The sequence below is a fragment of the Sander lucioperca genome, chromosome 11 (assembly GCF_008315115.2).
Source record: "Sander lucioperca isolate FBNREF2018 chromosome 11, SLUC_FBN_1.2, whole genome shotgun sequence".
NCBI classification, from domain to species: domain Eukaryota; kingdom Metazoa; phylum Chordata; class Actinopteri; order Perciformes; family Percidae; genus Sander; species Sander lucioperca.
In genome coordinates, this window is record NC_050183.1 from 13503284 (window position 1) to 13522748 (window position 19465).

The 19465-nt window shown below is 37.7% G+C and overlaps 1 protein-coding gene across 1 annotated transcript; it reads left to right on the forward strand.

The window, feature by feature from the left end:
• Positions 1-16366: 16366 nt before the first annotated feature.
• Positions 16367-19313, forward strand: LOC116053070 (angiopoietin-related protein 4-like). Its single transcript, XM_031303962.2, has 7 exons — positions 16367-16897; positions 17064-17174; positions 17355-17445; positions 18067-18180; positions 18509-18604; positions 18696-18974; positions 19094-19313. The coding sequence occupies exons 1-7, from the start codon at positions 16439-16441 to the stop codon at positions 19273-19275; spliced, it is 1332 nt and encodes a 443-aa protein (XP_031159822.1). The 5' UTR covers positions 16367-16438; the 3' UTR covers positions 19276-19313.
• The last annotated feature ends 152 nt before the right edge of the window (positions 19314-19465 follow it).

Here is a 19465-nt window from a genome sequence, read left to right on the forward strand (position 1 = left end):
CTTTTATGACATAGTATATTATAACTTTTTATGACTTTTTTATGACAAATATTGTCGAATTAATGTCGTGGACTTTTTTATGACATACAATATTATGACTTTTTATGACTTTTTTAGGACTTACTATTCTATGACTTTTTATGACATACAATGACTTTTTTATGACATACAATACTACAACTTTTTTATGACATACTATTCTATGACTTTTCATGACATACTATATTATGACTTTTTATAACATACCACACTATGCGCTTTTTATGACTTATTTATCACAAATATTGCCGAATTAATGTCATGGACCAAGCAGTCAAGGAACACAGGAACACAGGTTTGACCTTTTATGATATATTATTCTATGATTTGTTTTTATAACATACAATACTATGAATGTTTATAACATTTTTATGACATACTAATCTATGACTTTATGATTTTTTATGACATACTATACTATGTGTCACGAGGCGGGGAATAATAGGACCCAAATGCAGGGAGAGGCAGGCAGGCAGGAGAAGGTTTGAGCACAAGGATTTATTAACCAAAACACAAAAAAGAACCAAGGGAGTCCTGGGGGAAGCAGGCAAAAAAACACTTCCAAAAGAAGACAAAAGGCATCCAAAAAACCAAGGGAGTACAAAAACAGGAAGCACAGAAACCGACGAGAGCTGACACTGGGAGACACGACAGGAATCACACAAACACACACAAACTGACGGGGCAAGCACACAAAACGATCTGACACAAAACAAAGGGAACACAGGGGCTAAATACAAGAGATAATGAGCAAATAAGGGACAGGTGATGCAACAGGTGAAACACATTAGGGACCGTTCGGTATTTATGGAATGGACCACCGGAGGAAAATAGGGGAGGGTCATGTCTTTTTATTTTATGCTGAGGGGAGGGTCATCCAACATTTTTTAGTCTGGGTGGGGGGGGTCACCCAACTTTTTTATTCATGAAAAGAGCAAAATTTCAAAGTGGCTTGTTTGGTGCATATTTATCCATGTAGCTCTCAGTCTCGGCCCCCTAGCAGATGGTCTGACCGCATACGCGGAGTTTGCTGGGGGGGCAGGAGGAGCACTGCCCCCCTGGTGGCTCAAACGGGTAATTGCTTTGTTTAAAAAATGAGTGGAATAATTACATCTGGCATGACCAGATATTTTATAAATATCTTAAATAACACAAAACAACTAAATGGTGATAGGTTATACATCAGAGTTCATATACTGCTTTAGTAAAAAATATATTACCTTGCTGACGATGGGAGCAGCAGGACGCAAACAACGAAAGTTACTGTTGCACTAGTCTGGACATCTTGCCGTGCCGACCTTGCAATAACGGTTTCCTAAATGCCATGTATATAAATGTGATGTCAGCTTACTAATTGATTGCGGGTTTTGTGTAGATTTGGACTTTTATACGTTTATTCCACTTTGTTTAAACAGCGAAGTGGAGAGGCCTCGTATGTGACGCTCATATCGGCCTTGCTGGATACACCGTGTCATTTACCTTTTTGTGGATCTACTGATCGCTGTGGATTACTTTTTTTTCGTGTCATTGGATTACGGCAAAATAGGGATCTTTTTTTCTCAACGTGTCTTAACGTTTTATGGTGAGTTTGGAGAGGCATCTCAACAGACTGTAGGTCCAACACTGATTGTTCACCGTTACATTTTAGTTGAATTTAAGCGTCTGTCTATTGCATTCCAAAACAGCCGTGCCGCGATTGGATTTCATAAGGGAGAATTGTTAAATTGTTACAATGTAACTTAAAAACTTTAAAAATAAACATATGTGTTTTGGAATATAATGTTCAGCTTTCAGGCAGCTTTACCTATGTGCTAAAATATACAATGACGAAGCCTAGTGACAAGTCCATAGCAACCAGTGTTGAATTGGTTAGCCTATATCCCAGTGTCCTTTGCTGAATGGTCTCAATGTCTTATTGTTTTATTTCATGTGAATACTAGTTTACTAGAGGAGTAACTTAGTATTTGAAGTAATGCAGTAATGCATGAAGTGTGCATTTAGTTTCCATGCTTATTGTGTTTCCACAACTATGTTAGTGAGTAAACCTACTGAAATGGCCACCACACCATAACAGAGGAGTGGGATGTGTAAGATGAGAATGCAGAGGTTAAGTGCTGCATGTCATGGCTGTAAAAATCAAACAGTATTTGTACTTCTTTGCTAAGTGCAAACTTGCACGCAAGGGGAGGGTCATTCCTCTTTTTCAAATAATTTTGGAGGGTCAGAGGAAAATAATGAGTGACGAGGGGAGGGTCACGTCTTTTTAGGTTAGAGGCCACAAAACTCCTCCGGTGGCCACTTAATTAAATAACGAACAGTCCCTTAGGAGAGGCAGAGTAATCAAAAAAGTTGGGAAAACACAGGAAGTAAAACTAGACAAGACAGAAAACTAGACTATCAAAATAAAACAGGAAACCGAACATAATACAAAACAAGACCATAAATACACAATCACAGGGAGACAAGACATAAAACCAAAATACAAGATAGAAATTAGAACAGAAAACAAAGCAAAAAAACAAAACCATAACACTATGGATTTTTATGACTTTTTATGACATACAATACTACAACTTTTCATGACTTTTTATGACATACTATATTATGACTTTTTTATGACATAACATACTATGAGCTTTTTATGACTTATTTATGACAAATATTGTCGAATTAATGTCGTGGACCAAGCAGTCAAGGAACACAGGAACACAGGTTTGACCTTTTATGATATATTATTCTATGATTTTTTTTATGACATACAATATTATGAATGTTTATAACTTTTTTATTACATACTAATCTATGACTTTTTATGACATACTATACTATGACTTTTTATGACGTTTAATGACATACTATACTATGACTTTTCATGACTTTTTATGACATACTATATTCTGACTTTTTATGACATACCATACTATGAGCTTTTTTGACTTATTTATGACAAATATTGTCAAATTAATGTCGTGGTTCAAACAGTCAAGGAACATAGGAACACAGGTTTAAAGTTCAGAAATTTGGATTTATTATCCCAAAATAAATATTCACAAAACAAAGAAATGCAAAGAACTATAGGGCCCTTAAAAGAGGTCAACAAACCATACCCCTACTGAAATATACACAGGGGAGGACAACATGGACAATAACTAAAAGTCAGCAGGAAGACTTTTGATAACTGTTTTTGTTACATACTATGGCTTCTTATGACTTTTTTTATTACATACTATACTATGACTTTTTATGACTTTTTATGACATGCAATACTATGACGTTTTTATGACATACAATGCTATTACTTTTTTATGATTTTTTTATGACATACAATACTATGAATGTTTATAACTTTTTTATGACATACTAATCTATGACTTTTTATGACTTTTTTAGGACATACAATACTATGACGTTTTTATGACATACTAATCTACGACTTTTTTAGGACATACAATACTATGACTTTTTATGACATACAATACTATGACTTTTCATGACTTTTTATGACATAGAATAATATGACTTTTTATGACATACCATACTATGAGCTTTTTATGACTTATTTATGACAAATATTGTCGAATTAATGTCGTGGACCAAGCAGTCAAGGAACACAGGAACACAGGTTTGACCTTTTATGATATATTATTCTATGATTTTTTTTTATGACATACAATACTATGAATGTTTATAACTTTTTTATTACATACTAATCTATGACCTTTTATGACATACTATACTATGACTTTTTATGACGTTCTATACTATGACTTTTTATGACTTTTAATGACATACTATACTATGATTTCTTTATTACATTTTATGACATACTATTCTATGACTTTTCTATGACTTTTTATGACATACTATACTATGACTTTTTATGAGATATTATACTGTGACTTTTTATGACATACTATACTAAGACTTTTTCACAACTGCTGGTGGACCAAGCAGTCAAGGAACACGGGAACACAGGCTTAAAGCTCAGAAATGTTGGTTTATTTTCCCAAAATAAATACTCACTAAGCAAAGAAAGGCAAATAATTATAGGGCCCATAGGTCAACGAAGTATAACTCTGAAAAATAAGGCTAACAAAACAAGTTGTTAACTCATCTAACATTCCTACTAAAATGAGACATGAGGGACACTTATATATTGGTTGATCAAACCAATAAACACACACAGGGGAGGACAACATAGACAATAACTAAATCTCATCAGAAATATTTTTTATGACTTTATTACATACTATACTTTTTATGACTTTTGTATGACATACTATACTATTACGAGACACAGGGCAAGAAGAGTTATGGTGAAGAGCCAGATATTTCCCTGAGAAGTTGGTGGAGACCAAAACAGAAGAATAAATATTGGGCTTAGATTAATCAGGTAAGAAACACAACTTCAAATGAATGATAATGTTGCTCTGTAATTGCTGGATGTGTAAAAAAGCAACTGTTTAATACATTTTCCCTAACGACTTTATAAGGAGTAGATATGTCAGTTGATGTGTTTATAGCTTAATGGCTGCTTTGAGTGACAGATGGTTGCCGTCACAGGAGGCGAGCATAGACTGTACACTTCTTTTGGCCCGCCTAAACTCCATCCATGCTCCACCTCTTTGCCCATTTTTGCCGGGATTTAGGCAACGTCAGGCACTTCCAAGATGGCGACGGCTGAAGCCACAGGGAGCCACCCACTTTGAGCTTCATTTTGACTCATCAGAAACCTATGAGTGATGTCACAGAGACTACATCCTTATTTGATACAATCTATTCAATTTATTTCAATTTTATTTACAGTATCATAAGAAGAGTTATCTCAAGACACCTTACAGATAGAGTAGGTCTAGACTACACTCTTTAATTTACAAGGACCCTACAATTCCAGTAATTGCCTAAAGAGCAAGTATTTAGTGGCGACAATCTGTGGTTATTACTTAATAATATAATTAGTACTTCTCTACTTTTACGGGGGAAAGTTTTATTTTTTACCTTGTAATAGAATATTTTTAAATAATGGCATTGTTATTTTTACCTACAGTAAGTAAATTCCGCCACAATTTTTATGCCATTTTAAAATATTTAATTATGCTTCCTGATATGACTGCTGCTATTAAGCTGTTTAAACACTGAACGTAGACCTACAGTGACCATGACAAGCATGCAGCAGTCGAGGACGGGGACAGTTTTCTGATGGAACACACAGATGGAGGAAGCTGCAGTTAGTTGGAAGCATTGAGACATTTTATGGCTTCTCTTTCCTGCAGGTCGGCCTGACCTCCGGTCCAGAGGGTCACAGACCCAAGAGACATGAACACACCCTGCTTGACTTTTAAAATTCAAAAACAAGTGAGCGTGAGAAATACATCGACAGTCATATTATTCTAATTTAAAGAGTTTAGTTATTAGTAATTCACTGGACCAAGTATAGAAGTGAAGTGATATGAAAACAAAATATCCCATATATATGTCTACACACATGCACACACGCACACACAAGGATACAAACCATCAATATAGGCCTCCACCCCATATGACACACCAGGATTACTATAGGCTACTTGTTAGGATATTCTCTGATTTCATTTTCAGTTTAACATAAAACAAAAATTTTATCCTGAAACTAACCACTGTTAATTTTCCAAAATTAATCTAATAGTTTTTAAGCTGATTTAGCTCCAGAACAGGTCCTAAATGGACCTTTAGTTCAGTTGTTCCGTAGCTACTGTTTCTAAAGTCAAGAATGAACTTTGAACATTGACTTATTTGTTGCTATACTGTATATATTCTTTATAAATATAATTTAGTTTTACTTTTTATTTTTTCCTTTAGTGCTACTTTTATATACTTTGTTCTATTTTATTATATTCTAATTTTCTTTTTTTAAATATGTGATTATTTATACATTTCTGTGCGTTTAGCATGGAGGGGGCTACAACTGCATTTTATTGTGCAAATCCTGTACTGTATAATAACAATAAAGCTTAACCTTATACCTTAAAGAGTTAATTAATCATAAAGAAATAGTTTTGATAAGAAACCATTTGCCTACATTGTAGTTGTAAGGTTATTGTTCTTCAACATCACCTCCATCACACACCTTTTATCTACATACACTACTATAAGATCTACACTCTGCAGTGTTCTCCTCTTATCACATTATAAACTTTGTCGGCAATAAACATCATACATTTTCTTCCAAATGCACCAAAGGGAGCTGAACATCCAGTCATTTAAACCAGAAGAAAAAAGGGGCGGCTGCCGTAATGGAGAACTGGCACCGTCACTCTTTGCTTCCATGAGTGAGAAGCCAGGAAACTCATAATAATACATTTTATTTACGGACTCCACACGGCATGTAGGCCTATGACCAGTATTAAAGTTTTGGTAACATTTTTTATTATTTTATTGGAAGTTATAGTCAATATATTTAGGGTAGAATTTATGCTACAACTGAGCCAAAGGAGAATGATCATTTCATGGAAGATGGATGTGATTTGGATGCACAAGATATGGAACATTAAAGCAGCATTAATTGATTATATTATTTGGCCGATAGGGGGCAGCCAAAGTGAGCAACCGGAGAGGAAAAACAGAGTTTGAGGCCAGCAGCTCTTTAACATAACAAACAGTCATTTCCCTGCTGAGCAGCGAGTGGTACTGACAGGATGGAGATAGGAGGATACCTGTCCATCACATTCTCTGAGTGTGAATCAAAGTCCAGACGCTGGATGCAAAACATGTTTTTTATTTACTGCGGGCCTCAAGGAGACTCCTCCAGGTGAGGCCAAACAGGAAGAGGTCATAAACACATTTGCATTAGATTGAATGCCTCTGAAGAGGTAAACAAGCTCCTTGTTTGGCTTCAGAAAAACAAGTGCAAGCATAATCAAGGACTTACTAACAAATATTTACATAATCAGAGTATTTTTTCTATTAATCTAATAATCATTTATTGTAGTGTATATAAACACATTGTCCCAGAGGTGACAAATTATTTGTTCAGTTTCAAAACCCAAGTATTCATTTTACGAAACAGCAGGTTGGAGAATGGTCTCGGCATTTTTGACAAATAAATGACTTAAAAGATTAATTAATAATGAAAGCAGTGGGTGATAATTTCCTGCCAATTGACTTGGTTCGGCAGTACATAAAATACAAAAGAATAAAAAAAAAGTAGCTAAAAAAAAACAGAAGAAGCAACAACAATTCTGATTATTTTCTAATAATTCAAAAATGAACGCCATAAAACAATAAAGAAAAGATAATGAACTGCTGTATAAAAATCCACAATGAATCAGAAATCAGTCTCTACATGTGGTTACAAATAAGGTAATTTGGTGCTGAATATGTAGAAGTTTTCTCTTCATTTTCACACGCCTCAGGCGTTCCTCTCGGTTTCTGGGTAAAAGGTGAACTGTGTAAGAGAAGTGATTTGACCCTCTCACAGCAGAGGTCACGGCCAAGTAAAGTGATGCCGGTTGCAGTGAACCAGTGAAGCCACATGTAAGTAAATATCTGGACTGAGGCAGAGGTTAATACCTGGTTAATACTAAGACAAAAAAGGTCAACTGGGGTTTTATTTTCAAAAATAGAGGCGAGGTCAGCAAGTTATTTATATTTAATGCAATAAGACGCTCAGCAAGTTTAAAGATCAGTTTAGACAGATGTCAGGTGCCCATTTATTGTGTAATTCATTATGTTGAAATTAGGAAGCATCAATTTTTAAAAAGGTAGAAATGTTGTTTTAGTCATGCAAACATACGTTATTTAGTTATCGAGAGTCACATAAAGTTACGGTTGAGTTTAGATTAACCTGAATCTTTTTACAGCAACATGGACCTACAGTAGGCTATAAGTTAGAAGAGGTCCCATAACTCAATCTACTTCTGTAAAGGAGAGACATCATACAGGGAGGTGTCATGTAAAACACAACTGCTCAAGTTGGTCTAAACAAGACTAAACGTGTCAGGATGTCCAGACTGTCCTCACCCAGAAAACGACTGTGCAAGCAGCTCATAACGACCCATAATTGTGTTTCTTGTTCGGTGGCGACCTCCCGTGGCTGTAGTAATTATCGTGAGAGCAAACGAGAAAGTGAGGTGATAAAGTATAAGAGCGCCAGATTCCACGTAAGGAGGAGGCAGGTTGGGGTGGTGGATGTGTCAAATAAACGTAGGACTTTCACTCAAGAGACCGGGGTTCATGTCCCGTGTAAAACCAGTCAACCAGTCAACTGTCACTTTTTGAAATTAACCGAGTTGCACGGACCTTCGACCGTGACGCAATGACGTCTGTGACATCACATTACGTCTTTATTTTAGTAGTTTTTCATGAATCATTTTAAGCCAACCCTAACTAAGTATTTTGGTTGCCTTATCTTAACTAGTTCCTTTTCATAAGATTAACTACGTGTTTAAAACTGTGCACGTTATGTTTAATATAACGATCAAATGATAAAAATTTCCACCGTGGTCACATATCACGGCCTTGTGTAAAATGACCACGGTGCAGCAGTAAATAGAATGGTCATATATGTCATTTCGGGAGTCATTTAAAATCTACCTATTCTGTCGTTTAGGTATGAGGATGTGTTGGCCTGTCACATGGTCAGTGTTGGAAACCCCCTCCTCCCCACACACACCTTTCCGATGTCGGGACTAGAAACATCCGACAACTTCTGAAACTTTGCAAAACCGACAATCCAACATTTACCCCCACTTCACTCCGTGACTGGCCAGCTATGCGGAGCTGAGAAAGTTGGCAGGGATTTAAATTCTCTTTTGTGCCTTTTTTCTACAAGTCTACAAATCACTATTTCGGACCACAAATGTACACAATTTTGTTCCCGTTCACCTAGTTGATATTAAAATATTTCACAGCATTAGTGAAACTTTGACCTGCTGATGGCACAAAAGGAAAAGTCAGAGAATCACCAAAGTCAATAGGATTCATCCTCAGGGGACCATACTGTACATGTCTGAATGAGATTTCAAGGCAATCCATCACATAGTTGTTGAGATATTTCAGTCTGGATCAAAGTGGTGGACCGACCTGACATCACTACAGCCAGAAAATATATAAATTACATGAAAGCTTCATTACAAACATAATTATACATTTGCTAAAAACAAAAGAATGAGAAGTAGTAGTTGTATGGTACTTTTTAAAGTGTAGCAGATAATTTAACTGACAAATTAACACAATGAAACTTTAAGTCACATGATGATGAACTTCAAGTATTGATTTTCTGTTTCAGGTGCTGATTTAATCACTATAAAACTATACATTCAGTGTTTCACAGTAGCCATAAAAACCTCATTAACTCGCACGTGAAAACAGGAAAGGTATTTACACAGCCCACCGCTGACTTAAATGCCGACGTCTCTTTGATCAGGGGTTGGATGCCTCGGGGAAACAACGCTGCTTTCTAGGTTAAAGTGCAAGCTGGAGAATCGGATTGTACAAAAACAAAGGGAAACAGGTCCCAAAGCGAGCGGGAGCACAGGACGCTGTGAGAGGGGAATCTAGGTAAAAGGTCAGTGTGATGCAAGTGAATGAACGGAGATTCAACCTTTGAATTGTAAATAACAACTGCTTTTTATAAATCCCATGACATGACACAAAACTATACAGGTTACCTTTAACACACTTTTCTGCCAAATGAACTGAAAAGACTAAAAACTAAAAGAAGAGACAAGCCAGGACTGAAGACTGTTTTCCAAAACTTGTAATAACTTTTTGAAATAAATTCATCAACAAATAAATAAATGAAAGTACAAAACGGGTTTTTGGTGATTTGTTTCCTTGAAAATATATAAATAGAAAATGTTATATGACTCTCACTGACTGGAATTAGACATACAGTATCTCTGATGAAATTATTTTAAATAAAAACGTAAAATGTTTTTATTTAAAATAGTTTAAAGCTAAATTTGGTTAAAAGGGACATTTTGGGAACTACGCCAATTCGCTTTCTTGGTTAGAGTTAGATGAGAAGATTGACTCTCGTGTCTGTACAGTAAATAAACTACAGCCAGCAGCCAATTAGCTTAGCATTAAAAAAAAACAAGAATTGGGGAGAAACAGTCTAAATCTGTCTAAAGTTAACACAATCGACCAACCAGACCCTCTAAAGCTCATTAATTAACATGTAAGCGTAAAAATGAGTTATAAGACAGACTTTTTCTTGGCTGGGCTCCAGAAAGTCACTGCTTACCGCCAGGCACTAGTCAGAGCCAAGTAACCCACTGTAAAACAAAAATTTGTAAGTTTTACACTTTGGTTTTGTTACGGATTAAACAAACAAGATATAACGTGTTAATTAGTGAGTTCTGGTAGCAGGATTTTGTTACCTTCAGACAGAGCCAGACTAGCTCTTCCCCCCTGTTTCCAGTCATTATGCTAAGCTAAGCTAATCAGCTGCTGGCTGTAGCTTCATTTTTATTGTACCGATATGAGAATGATGTCAATTTCCTCATCTAACTTTCAGCAAGAAAGCGAATGAGCGTATTCCCCAAAATATTTAACTATTCCTTTAACCTACATTAATTGTGCATGCCAACACTGAGGTAAACTGATCCACAAAGGAAGAATTCTAGTGTATTTATCACCTTAATAATCAACCACGTTTATGTGTATAGATTCACAAATCAACACAATCCTAAATCCAGTTTTGATACTAGATTGTATTTTAGTTGAGGAAAATAAAAATTTTAATAACATTAAATCTCATTACAAGCTCTAAGTAAAAGTTTTAGAGATGAAAAAAAATCACATACATACAGAAAAACAAACAGGATAGTTTCATCAATATTTGACAAAAAAGCTACGTTTGTTGTGGTAAATCGTGATGCAAATATTATAAATCAATGCCTCTGTTACCACATCTAATAATCCAACCAATCCCAAGTCTCTTTTTCGCCAATTTTAGGTTTTCTGTAGATTTAATTTTCCTCATCCAGTGTTTCTTTGGATTCTTTGTTTTTTAAGGTTACTGATAAAGACTACGCAAACACTCGAGGTTGAAGATCATGACAAAAGTTAAAAATAAATTCTGATCCAGCTGCAGCACTTCTGGATGTTTTTGTCGCTCTGGGATACAAGCGAGTTGGTCTCGCCCTCCAGCTGAGCATGTCTAATCCTAAACAGAGTCCGTGGATATTTTCTGCCCTCAGAGGCTGATGCAACATACCAGACACGTGGCAACACCCTCACCTTTCACACACTAACCCACTGGGTGCCTAGAAACACAGTCCACTCCCACCATCACCACCCCACCCCTCTGTGGAACCTCATGTATTGTACATGTGCAGATCTGATGGGACATGTTGTGTTGTTGTAATCAGTGCCCTTGAGGTGCATGAATGTTTCTGGACATGTTAGAAGATGAAAACTGTGTGTTAAGATTTATAATCGGCAGATAACCACAGTTAATATACTGTTAAGGGACAATATTATCATTTTATTAGATATCTGACGCTCAGCGTCATCCATCTCTCTCAGGTCACTGATACAGAGATACATGTGTAAATGTTTATTTGATTATTATCATTTAAACGCCTAAAAATATCTTCATCACTGCATTCAACATCCACATTTGAACTTTGACGTACTCTCATATTACATTTATGGCTAACTTGAACTAGAATATATTTATTTAAAATGTAAGTATGTAAAGGGAAGTTTTAAACCAAGTGTAAAAGACTTAGAGCTTAAAAAAACATTTAAAATCCTTTTATCAATAGATTTCCTGTCACTTAAAGGTGCAGGGTTTCGAGCTTAAAATTTGATTTTAAAATCTTTTAATTGATGACGCAAATGAAGCGACAAACCTTTTATAGCCACATTTTCTCTACAGAGGTTGAGTAGTTCTTACTAAAGGCATGGTTTTATTTGGTGGATCACTTTAAAGCTGGAATAACTGATTTTTTGGCCACTTGTGGGGAGCACAACACTGACATATCACATTATAAACTTGATATGGCGTACTTGTTAGCAAACAGTTGGCCGTTTACACATTCAGCAGACACGGAGCAACACCTGATGAATGTAAGTCAAATATTCATTTTCAGTAGCTCTGTTTTTGGTCTCCACCAACTCCTGAGGGAAATATCTGGCTCTTTAGCTGCCAAATGCTCCTCTATGTTCATCAGCTCCAGTGGGTTTTTAAAGCTTTCTCTCTGAAAACAGCTTCCTGTGGTGGCTTTACTGTACAATGAGTTTCAGCTCATTGTTTGGCTCCCCAAACTGTTTACTGTTTTGGTTCACTTTAAAAGCAGTGACAGCCACGATGGATTAAAGGGTAATTTGGGCTTTTTTCATCCTGGACCCCATTTTCCTATGTTTTTGTGTGTAAGTGACTGATGGGAACAACAATCTTTGAAATTGGTCCTGTATTTAGCGAGAACACTATGACCAGCAGCCGCAGACAATGCAATGTAATCCTATAGGGCAAATGTGCATAGTCAATTTCGTCGTGATGTTTTTGCCACAGACAGGCTCAGATTATTATTCTAGGAGGATCCATACAAATATAGGCCTATTTAAAACCTCTTTAAGGCCTTTCTGTTTAATCAGAAACAGCTCTAAGATCGCTAGTGAAAAAAATACAACAATACTTTTAGCATGTATAGAGCCAACATATTTTCACATGTAAGTCGGTAAACTATGTGTTTATTTCAACCAAAACTAGAGTTGTGATTGTTAGAAAACTGGAAAGACGACCCAAAAGGGCTTTTCATAGTTTCATTTGTTTCTGTCGACTTTGAATGAAGGCAATTTATGATGCTAAAATAACTGTTTATTTACATGGAGTCTGGTGGCTTTAGGGCACATAATTTCATGGATGTTTTTTATGTTAAAAAGAAAGGATCTTACTCTTTAACAGAAAGAAATCCTTTCCAAAATGTTGTCAGACACTTAGAATATTAATCTGAGCCAGTGGCAGTCAGTGGCAAAACAAGCACTTTTGTGAAGGTAAATACAAGCTGCACAATTGCCCTACTAACTTACATTGTAGCTTGATTCACTGACTACCAACAGCAGCGGTCTTGCTTAATACTGGACCAATGTCAAAGATTCAGTCACTTATGGCGTTTTTCCATTACATGGTACCTGCTCGACTCGCCTCTACTCGCCTTGTTTTTTTTTTTTTTCTCCGTCGAGGTTCCAAGCAAGCTGAGGCGATACCAAAAGATGACGTGAAAACCTGCAGACTACTGAGAGAATCGTCACTAATCACTGATCCTGAACAAACCCGCCATTTTTAAATAGTTTAGCCAGTGGTGTTTTTTTTGTGCTGCCTCCAGCTTCTTTTGAAACAAAATTTTTCATGCCGAGAGTAAAAAACAACACACCTTCGACGTTCTGTGTGTGTGTCGCATTAGGTCACGGCAGTTTCCTGCGGGATCGCTATGACGACCAGCCATGCTCGCCTCAGGCATGAGGCGGTACTAAATCTGCAATGGAAAATGGAGGACGGGAAACCACGGCCGAATCGAGCCAAGTAGAGCTGGTACTAGCAGTGGGTAAGCGCCATTAGACACAAAAACAGAGGAAAATAGGGTCCAGGTTGAAGAAAAAAAAAAGTTACCCTTTAACAAAGGGAGCAAAATCCACCATGTATTGATGCTCTGATTAAAAACTATGATCACTCAAATTAATGTTTCTGAGCCACAATCTGAGTTTCTACAAAGTGAGAGGGGATGATGACGAGCAATGCAAAAGTGGCTCTTGGTAATTTTGGGCTGAAATGTATGGTTTATTAGCTGCAGTCTATATTTTTGACAGTATGTTTCAGCATTGACATGACCAAATGACGGATTGTCACTTAAACAAATCATATAAATCAAGGAAAACAAGGATGTTATAGCTTACTTTGAATTCTGGCCCCAAAAGAAGTGCTAGCAGTGCCAAAAAAAAAGAGAGTAAACAAAGTTACCTTTAAAAAATGGTCAAATGTTTCTTAACTGGTTCTTTACATCCTGACTGAGGATTCAGTTACAACATTTTCTGATGACTACCACCACAAATTTAAATGAGGGTGATTTTAATATAATAATAATAATAATATAAAACCCCAGATCTTCCAGTATCTGAACCTCCTGAACCTTTATTCCAACTTACAGGAAACAGCTGTTATTGCAATGGGGGCCAAGGCATGGACATGCAAGCTGCCTCGTCCAAACACAACCTCATCTACAAGTCAAACATTGTGTTCTATTGTGATACCGCTGAGTAATCATGGAAAACTTCCTCGTCCAGCTGATTCAGGACAGAGCTGCAGACACAATGCTCTGCCTCACGTCAGCTGAGAGCAAGAGATTTGAGGATACGTGCAGGGTGGCAGCCTGCAGCACAGAAGATACGTGCACTGGATCACAGATCAGACCATGACAGTACAAACAATAATGATGTAAAAGCAGGTAAATGTTCCAAAGGCTATATTAGGAATACAAACAAATGAAATCAGCTATCCAGATTCAATGTTTGAGACAAATGTCAATGTTTGTTGTTACTGTACTTTGTAACTGTGCAACATGCCATGCAAATGGAGTTCCTCTTTGGCCGTCTGGTTTCATTTTGAGTCATTACGTTTTTTTTTTTATTATTAGAAATGAAACGAATGTCTCAGCTGTTTTAAAAAGCCTTCAAACCACCTCCCCTTACGGGCTATTTTTTGGTCTGTGTGCTGAGTCAGAGGTTGAGAACTATTACTGACCGCAGAGTTTGAGGTCTAATTTCCAAATGTTGGTTTCTAATTTTTGTTTTGTTTTACACCACAACAGTTTGTTACCAAGTGACTACAGTCAAACATTAACCACACTGAACTTTTTCTTTCCTTGACATTTGTTGTCAATTAGTTGTGCTTTAGCTTCACTAGCAGCATGTCGGTCTGGCCACCACTGCTCCAGACTAAAATATCTTAACAACTATTGGATGGATTGTCATGAAATGTGGTTCAGACATTCATGGTTCACAGAGGATAAATCCTACTGACTTTGGTGATCTCGACTATTTATCTAGCGTCGCATGAGGTTCACATTTGTGGTTTAAATGAAATGTCTGCACAACTATTGTCATGAAAGTTAGTGCACACATTCATGTTCCCCTCAGGATGAACTGTAATAACTTTATTAATCCCCTGACTTTTAGATGTTAGTGGGTTCTTCATGTTGCCATTTTTCTTTTTATACATAAGATTAGGGCTATAACTAATGATTTTTTTTGCCAATTATTTTCTTGAATAATTGATTGCTTGGTTTGTAAAAATGTGGAAAAGTAGTACAAAAACGCCCATCACAATTTCCCTAAAGCCCAAGGTGACGTTGTCAAAGATATTCAGTCAATTATCACATTAGACAAAAAAGCAGCACATTTGTTGAGTGCAACATACATTTTCTAAATACTTTTAATCTGACCAATATGTGCATTTTTTTCTTTTCTCTGAGTTTTTTCTGATATAATGTCACAAACACGTGGGTTGCCATAATGTATTGAATGTGTGTGTGTGTGTGTGTTTCAGTGTTTGGCATACCATCTGTACCTCATCATCACGTGCGTTGTGTTTGGGTGTGTGTGTGTGATTGTTGAATTTTCTTGTCAGGACTGAGTGTGTAAAAAGGCCTGTGGGTTGAACTTTCCCCTACTTCTCACACTGACTCCTCTCCTCTCACTTTTTTTTTCCAATCAGTCTGCACTCCCACACAAAACTTGCTAAAAACAAAAATGCTAAAACTATACATATGGTATTGGTTTAAATAATTTGGGATGAAATGCTCGAATAAAATGGAAATATGGAAAACACTGTAGATAAATAGTTTTATTTTATTCAGTGTGTTGGGGATGTAAAATTGGGATTTCTTTAGGGATGAAAAACACATGGTGACTTGTTGGTCAGACAAAACAAGACATTTGATGTCAGCTTGGCCGGCTCTAGGATATTATGATGGGCATTTTTCTGATATTTTATAGATGGGTTTATTAGTTCAGAAAATAATTGTTAATTACAGCCCTACATAGAATATTTGAGTTTAAGACCAATTACATGAAAGAAATGTATAAAGGACTTTGGTAGAAAACATCAGTTTAAGCTTTGAAAGTAAAACAGAATCCATGTTACATTCCTGTATCAGTCAGTGTTTAATCAGTAATTCAGACCTTTTATTGCATCATGAGCCAAGTCTGTATAAGGGTAACTGACTACCATGAAAGACTATCCACACCCCCAGCCTCCCTCATGCCCCACCTCCAAGCTCCAACAGCCAATCAGAGGAGCCCTCTGCTGCAGCACTGAGCAATAAAAACCTCACAATGCTGTTCAGCAGCACAGAACAGAGAGAGAGAGAGAGACATCAGAACCAGCTTTCATACTGAAACAGTCGACAAAAAGATGAAGATGCCACAGCTTCTCATCCTCCTGATGACCATTTTGGTGCACGCAGCAACCGCTTTCCCCACGGACAGAAGAGCTCTGCTGATCCAGGACAAACATGCCTCCTGGGACGACGTGAACGTGGTGGCTCACGGCCTCCTGCAGCTGGGCCAGGGTCTGAAGGAGCACGTGGACAAGACCAAAGCCCAGATGAGAGACATCAATGCCAAACTGAAGGCCTTCAACGGCACAGTGGCTGGCCTGGAGAGGAGGCAGCAGGAGCAAGATGAAGCTCTGAAGGCAAGAAGCAAAGAGGAGGAGGAGGAGGAGAGGGAGAGGCTGGCCGAGGAGGTGAAGAGACAGAGCGAGGGCATCCACACCAGGATGGACAGACTGGAGGAGAAGGTGGATGAGGTGCTTAAAGAGCCGACACTGACAAGCAATAACAGCGAAAACACAAGAGTCTCATTTATCCAGGTGAGTGGAAAATACTGCTCTCTTCCAGCTTACTGGAAGAAAATGAGTAGTTCTGCAATGAGATAAATAACAATTGAAAACCCACAGACTAGTACATGTTCTAAAGGGGTGTCACTATTGGAGACAAACCTCCATCAGAAGCTGACCAAACGTTTTATTTTTCCAGAGACTGGTAGCAGCTCAGAACAGACGCATTGACCAGCTGGTGGAGAAAATCACACAGCAACAGGACAAACTGGAGAAACAAAGTCTGTACCTGCAAACACTGCAGAGCAAGGTGAGTTTCACCACATTAAAATAAACTGTAAACCTCGTGTGATTTAGCCGGTGAGAGAGAACAAAACCTGTGACATTCAACTGCAGGATGATCCCTCTAACCAAAAGATTACCTTAGCAGTAACACGATGAATGTAAGTGATTAACCATAGTTTCTTGACCCTTCTCTGTGATCCGCCAGGTCGCACACAAGAGAGTAAAATCACACCGACGGAGAGATGAGGAGACGGCACAGATGGGAGAGCCAGCAGAGCACAGCAAAGACGCATCAGGTAAGAAAATAAACTGTTAAAAAAATGTTCTGAGCTCTGAGAGTGAGGCTAAAAAAGTAAATGAGTGATGATGTTGAAAAGACTTTGTAAAAGGGTTTAACCTATTGAGCACTGAAAACTTGTGTCACCTTAGAAAAATTAACTACTAAGTAACAATTGCCCTCATTTCTTCTTCTTTTTCTGGGCATTCCTCCTTAAGTACTAAACGCAAATAAACAAATACAAGTACTTTGAGATGAAACACAAATGCCGGAGAGAGTAGGCTACACATCTACGTCACATTAAATAAGAGTGCACCGCTACAGGAGCTATTCATGCATCCTAAAGTGACATAAGAACAAACGTTCACCTTTGCACCTGAATATACAATACTTGATCTGCTGGCAGAGCAGCTCACATATAGTCCAAAGATCAGGAGAAAATGAGGACAGCAGCTTTTAAAAACACACCTACTGTACTTTATGTTCTTAGGACACAGAAAGCTCAAGCAAGGTATAAAAAAGTGTGATTAATCAAGAATTTTTGCAAATTTAATTTCCAAACTCAAACCTGAGCCTGACTGAACACACTCTGCTGCTGCAGTCTGACCAATGATCTGATCAGTTTTCTGTGCTTTGTCAGGTTTGGCCAGAGACTGTCATGACCTGTTTATCCGCGGGCAGCGAGCCAGCGGCGTCTACATGATCCAACCAGAGAGCTCCAAGCCCTTTAACGTCCTCTGTGAAATGACTTCAGGTGAGTCAAACAAGGTACTTTCCATAAAGGTCCTCTGGTTACACTGCTAGAGGTTAAGCGAGGCAACTTTTTTAGCCAAAACTACACCTGTCTCAACAGCTTAAATCACGGAGTAGACTCTCTAAAAGAACACTCCTGCTAACAGGAGACATTTTAGATCAAAGGGTTGCTCATGTCAGTTATATGAGCTCAAAAAAATGAAAATGGCTCTCACATTTTGCCTGACAAAGAGTAAAGTTTTCCAATTCAGTGTCAATACAATAAAACGTGAATTATTATTTTGTGTTATAAGCCTCTTTAACTTAATCTTTTTTCCCTCGCTCTGCAGAAGGTGGATGGACTGTTATCCAGAAACGTCATGATGGATCCCAGAACTTCAACCAGCTGTGGGAAAGCTATAAGAAAGGATTCGGCAACCTGAATGGTGAGAAACTTAGCACAAAGAGGTTCTTTAAATATCTGCATCACTAAACCTCAGTGGCAACAATTAATCCTAACATTTCTCGTCCCTTCAGGTGAGTTTTGGTTGGGCTTGGAGAACATGCACTCTCTCTCCAAACAAGGCCAGTACGTCCTGCAGGTGGAGCTCTCTGATTGGGCAGGAGAGCAGCAACAGGAGGCTCGGTATCGACTCCAACTTGACGGAGAAGAGAAGAAGTTCGCTCTCCACCTGGAATCTTCATCTGGGGTTCAGGAGAAACTATTGACAACCGGAGAATCTGGTCTTCCTTTTTCCACAGTCGACAGAGACAACGACCTCGCTGTAGATGTCAACTGTGCTGAACTGCTCTCAGGTACGATGGCTTCACTGACCCCAAAACCTCAACACACACACACAAACTGAGTGGCTTAATACCTGGAAAAATTTAAAATAAAACTAAAACTTTTTATAAAAATGCTCTTTTTGTTGCAGGTGGTTGGTGGTTCAGTAGCTGTGGTGAGTCAAACCTTAATGGTAAATATCCCAGAAGGCCGAGCTTGCTCAGGGGACAGCAGTCCAGAAGACAAGGGATGTTTTGGACGTCCACAAAGGGACAAATCAACTCTGTAAAGACCACTCTTCTGAAAATCGCACCCACCACAATAGAGCAATAAGCAGATCAGTCTGTCTCAAACAGCAAAGGACCAAAGAAGACAAACACATCAAACTGTATTTAACTCCATTTCATGATCTCTGCGAACATGCATTGGATCATCAGATATTTCTATGCTATGCCATACAATCAATCATTGTCTTAGTGGACATGTTCAGTCATATTGACAGGTGTTGATTCCCTTTATAAGG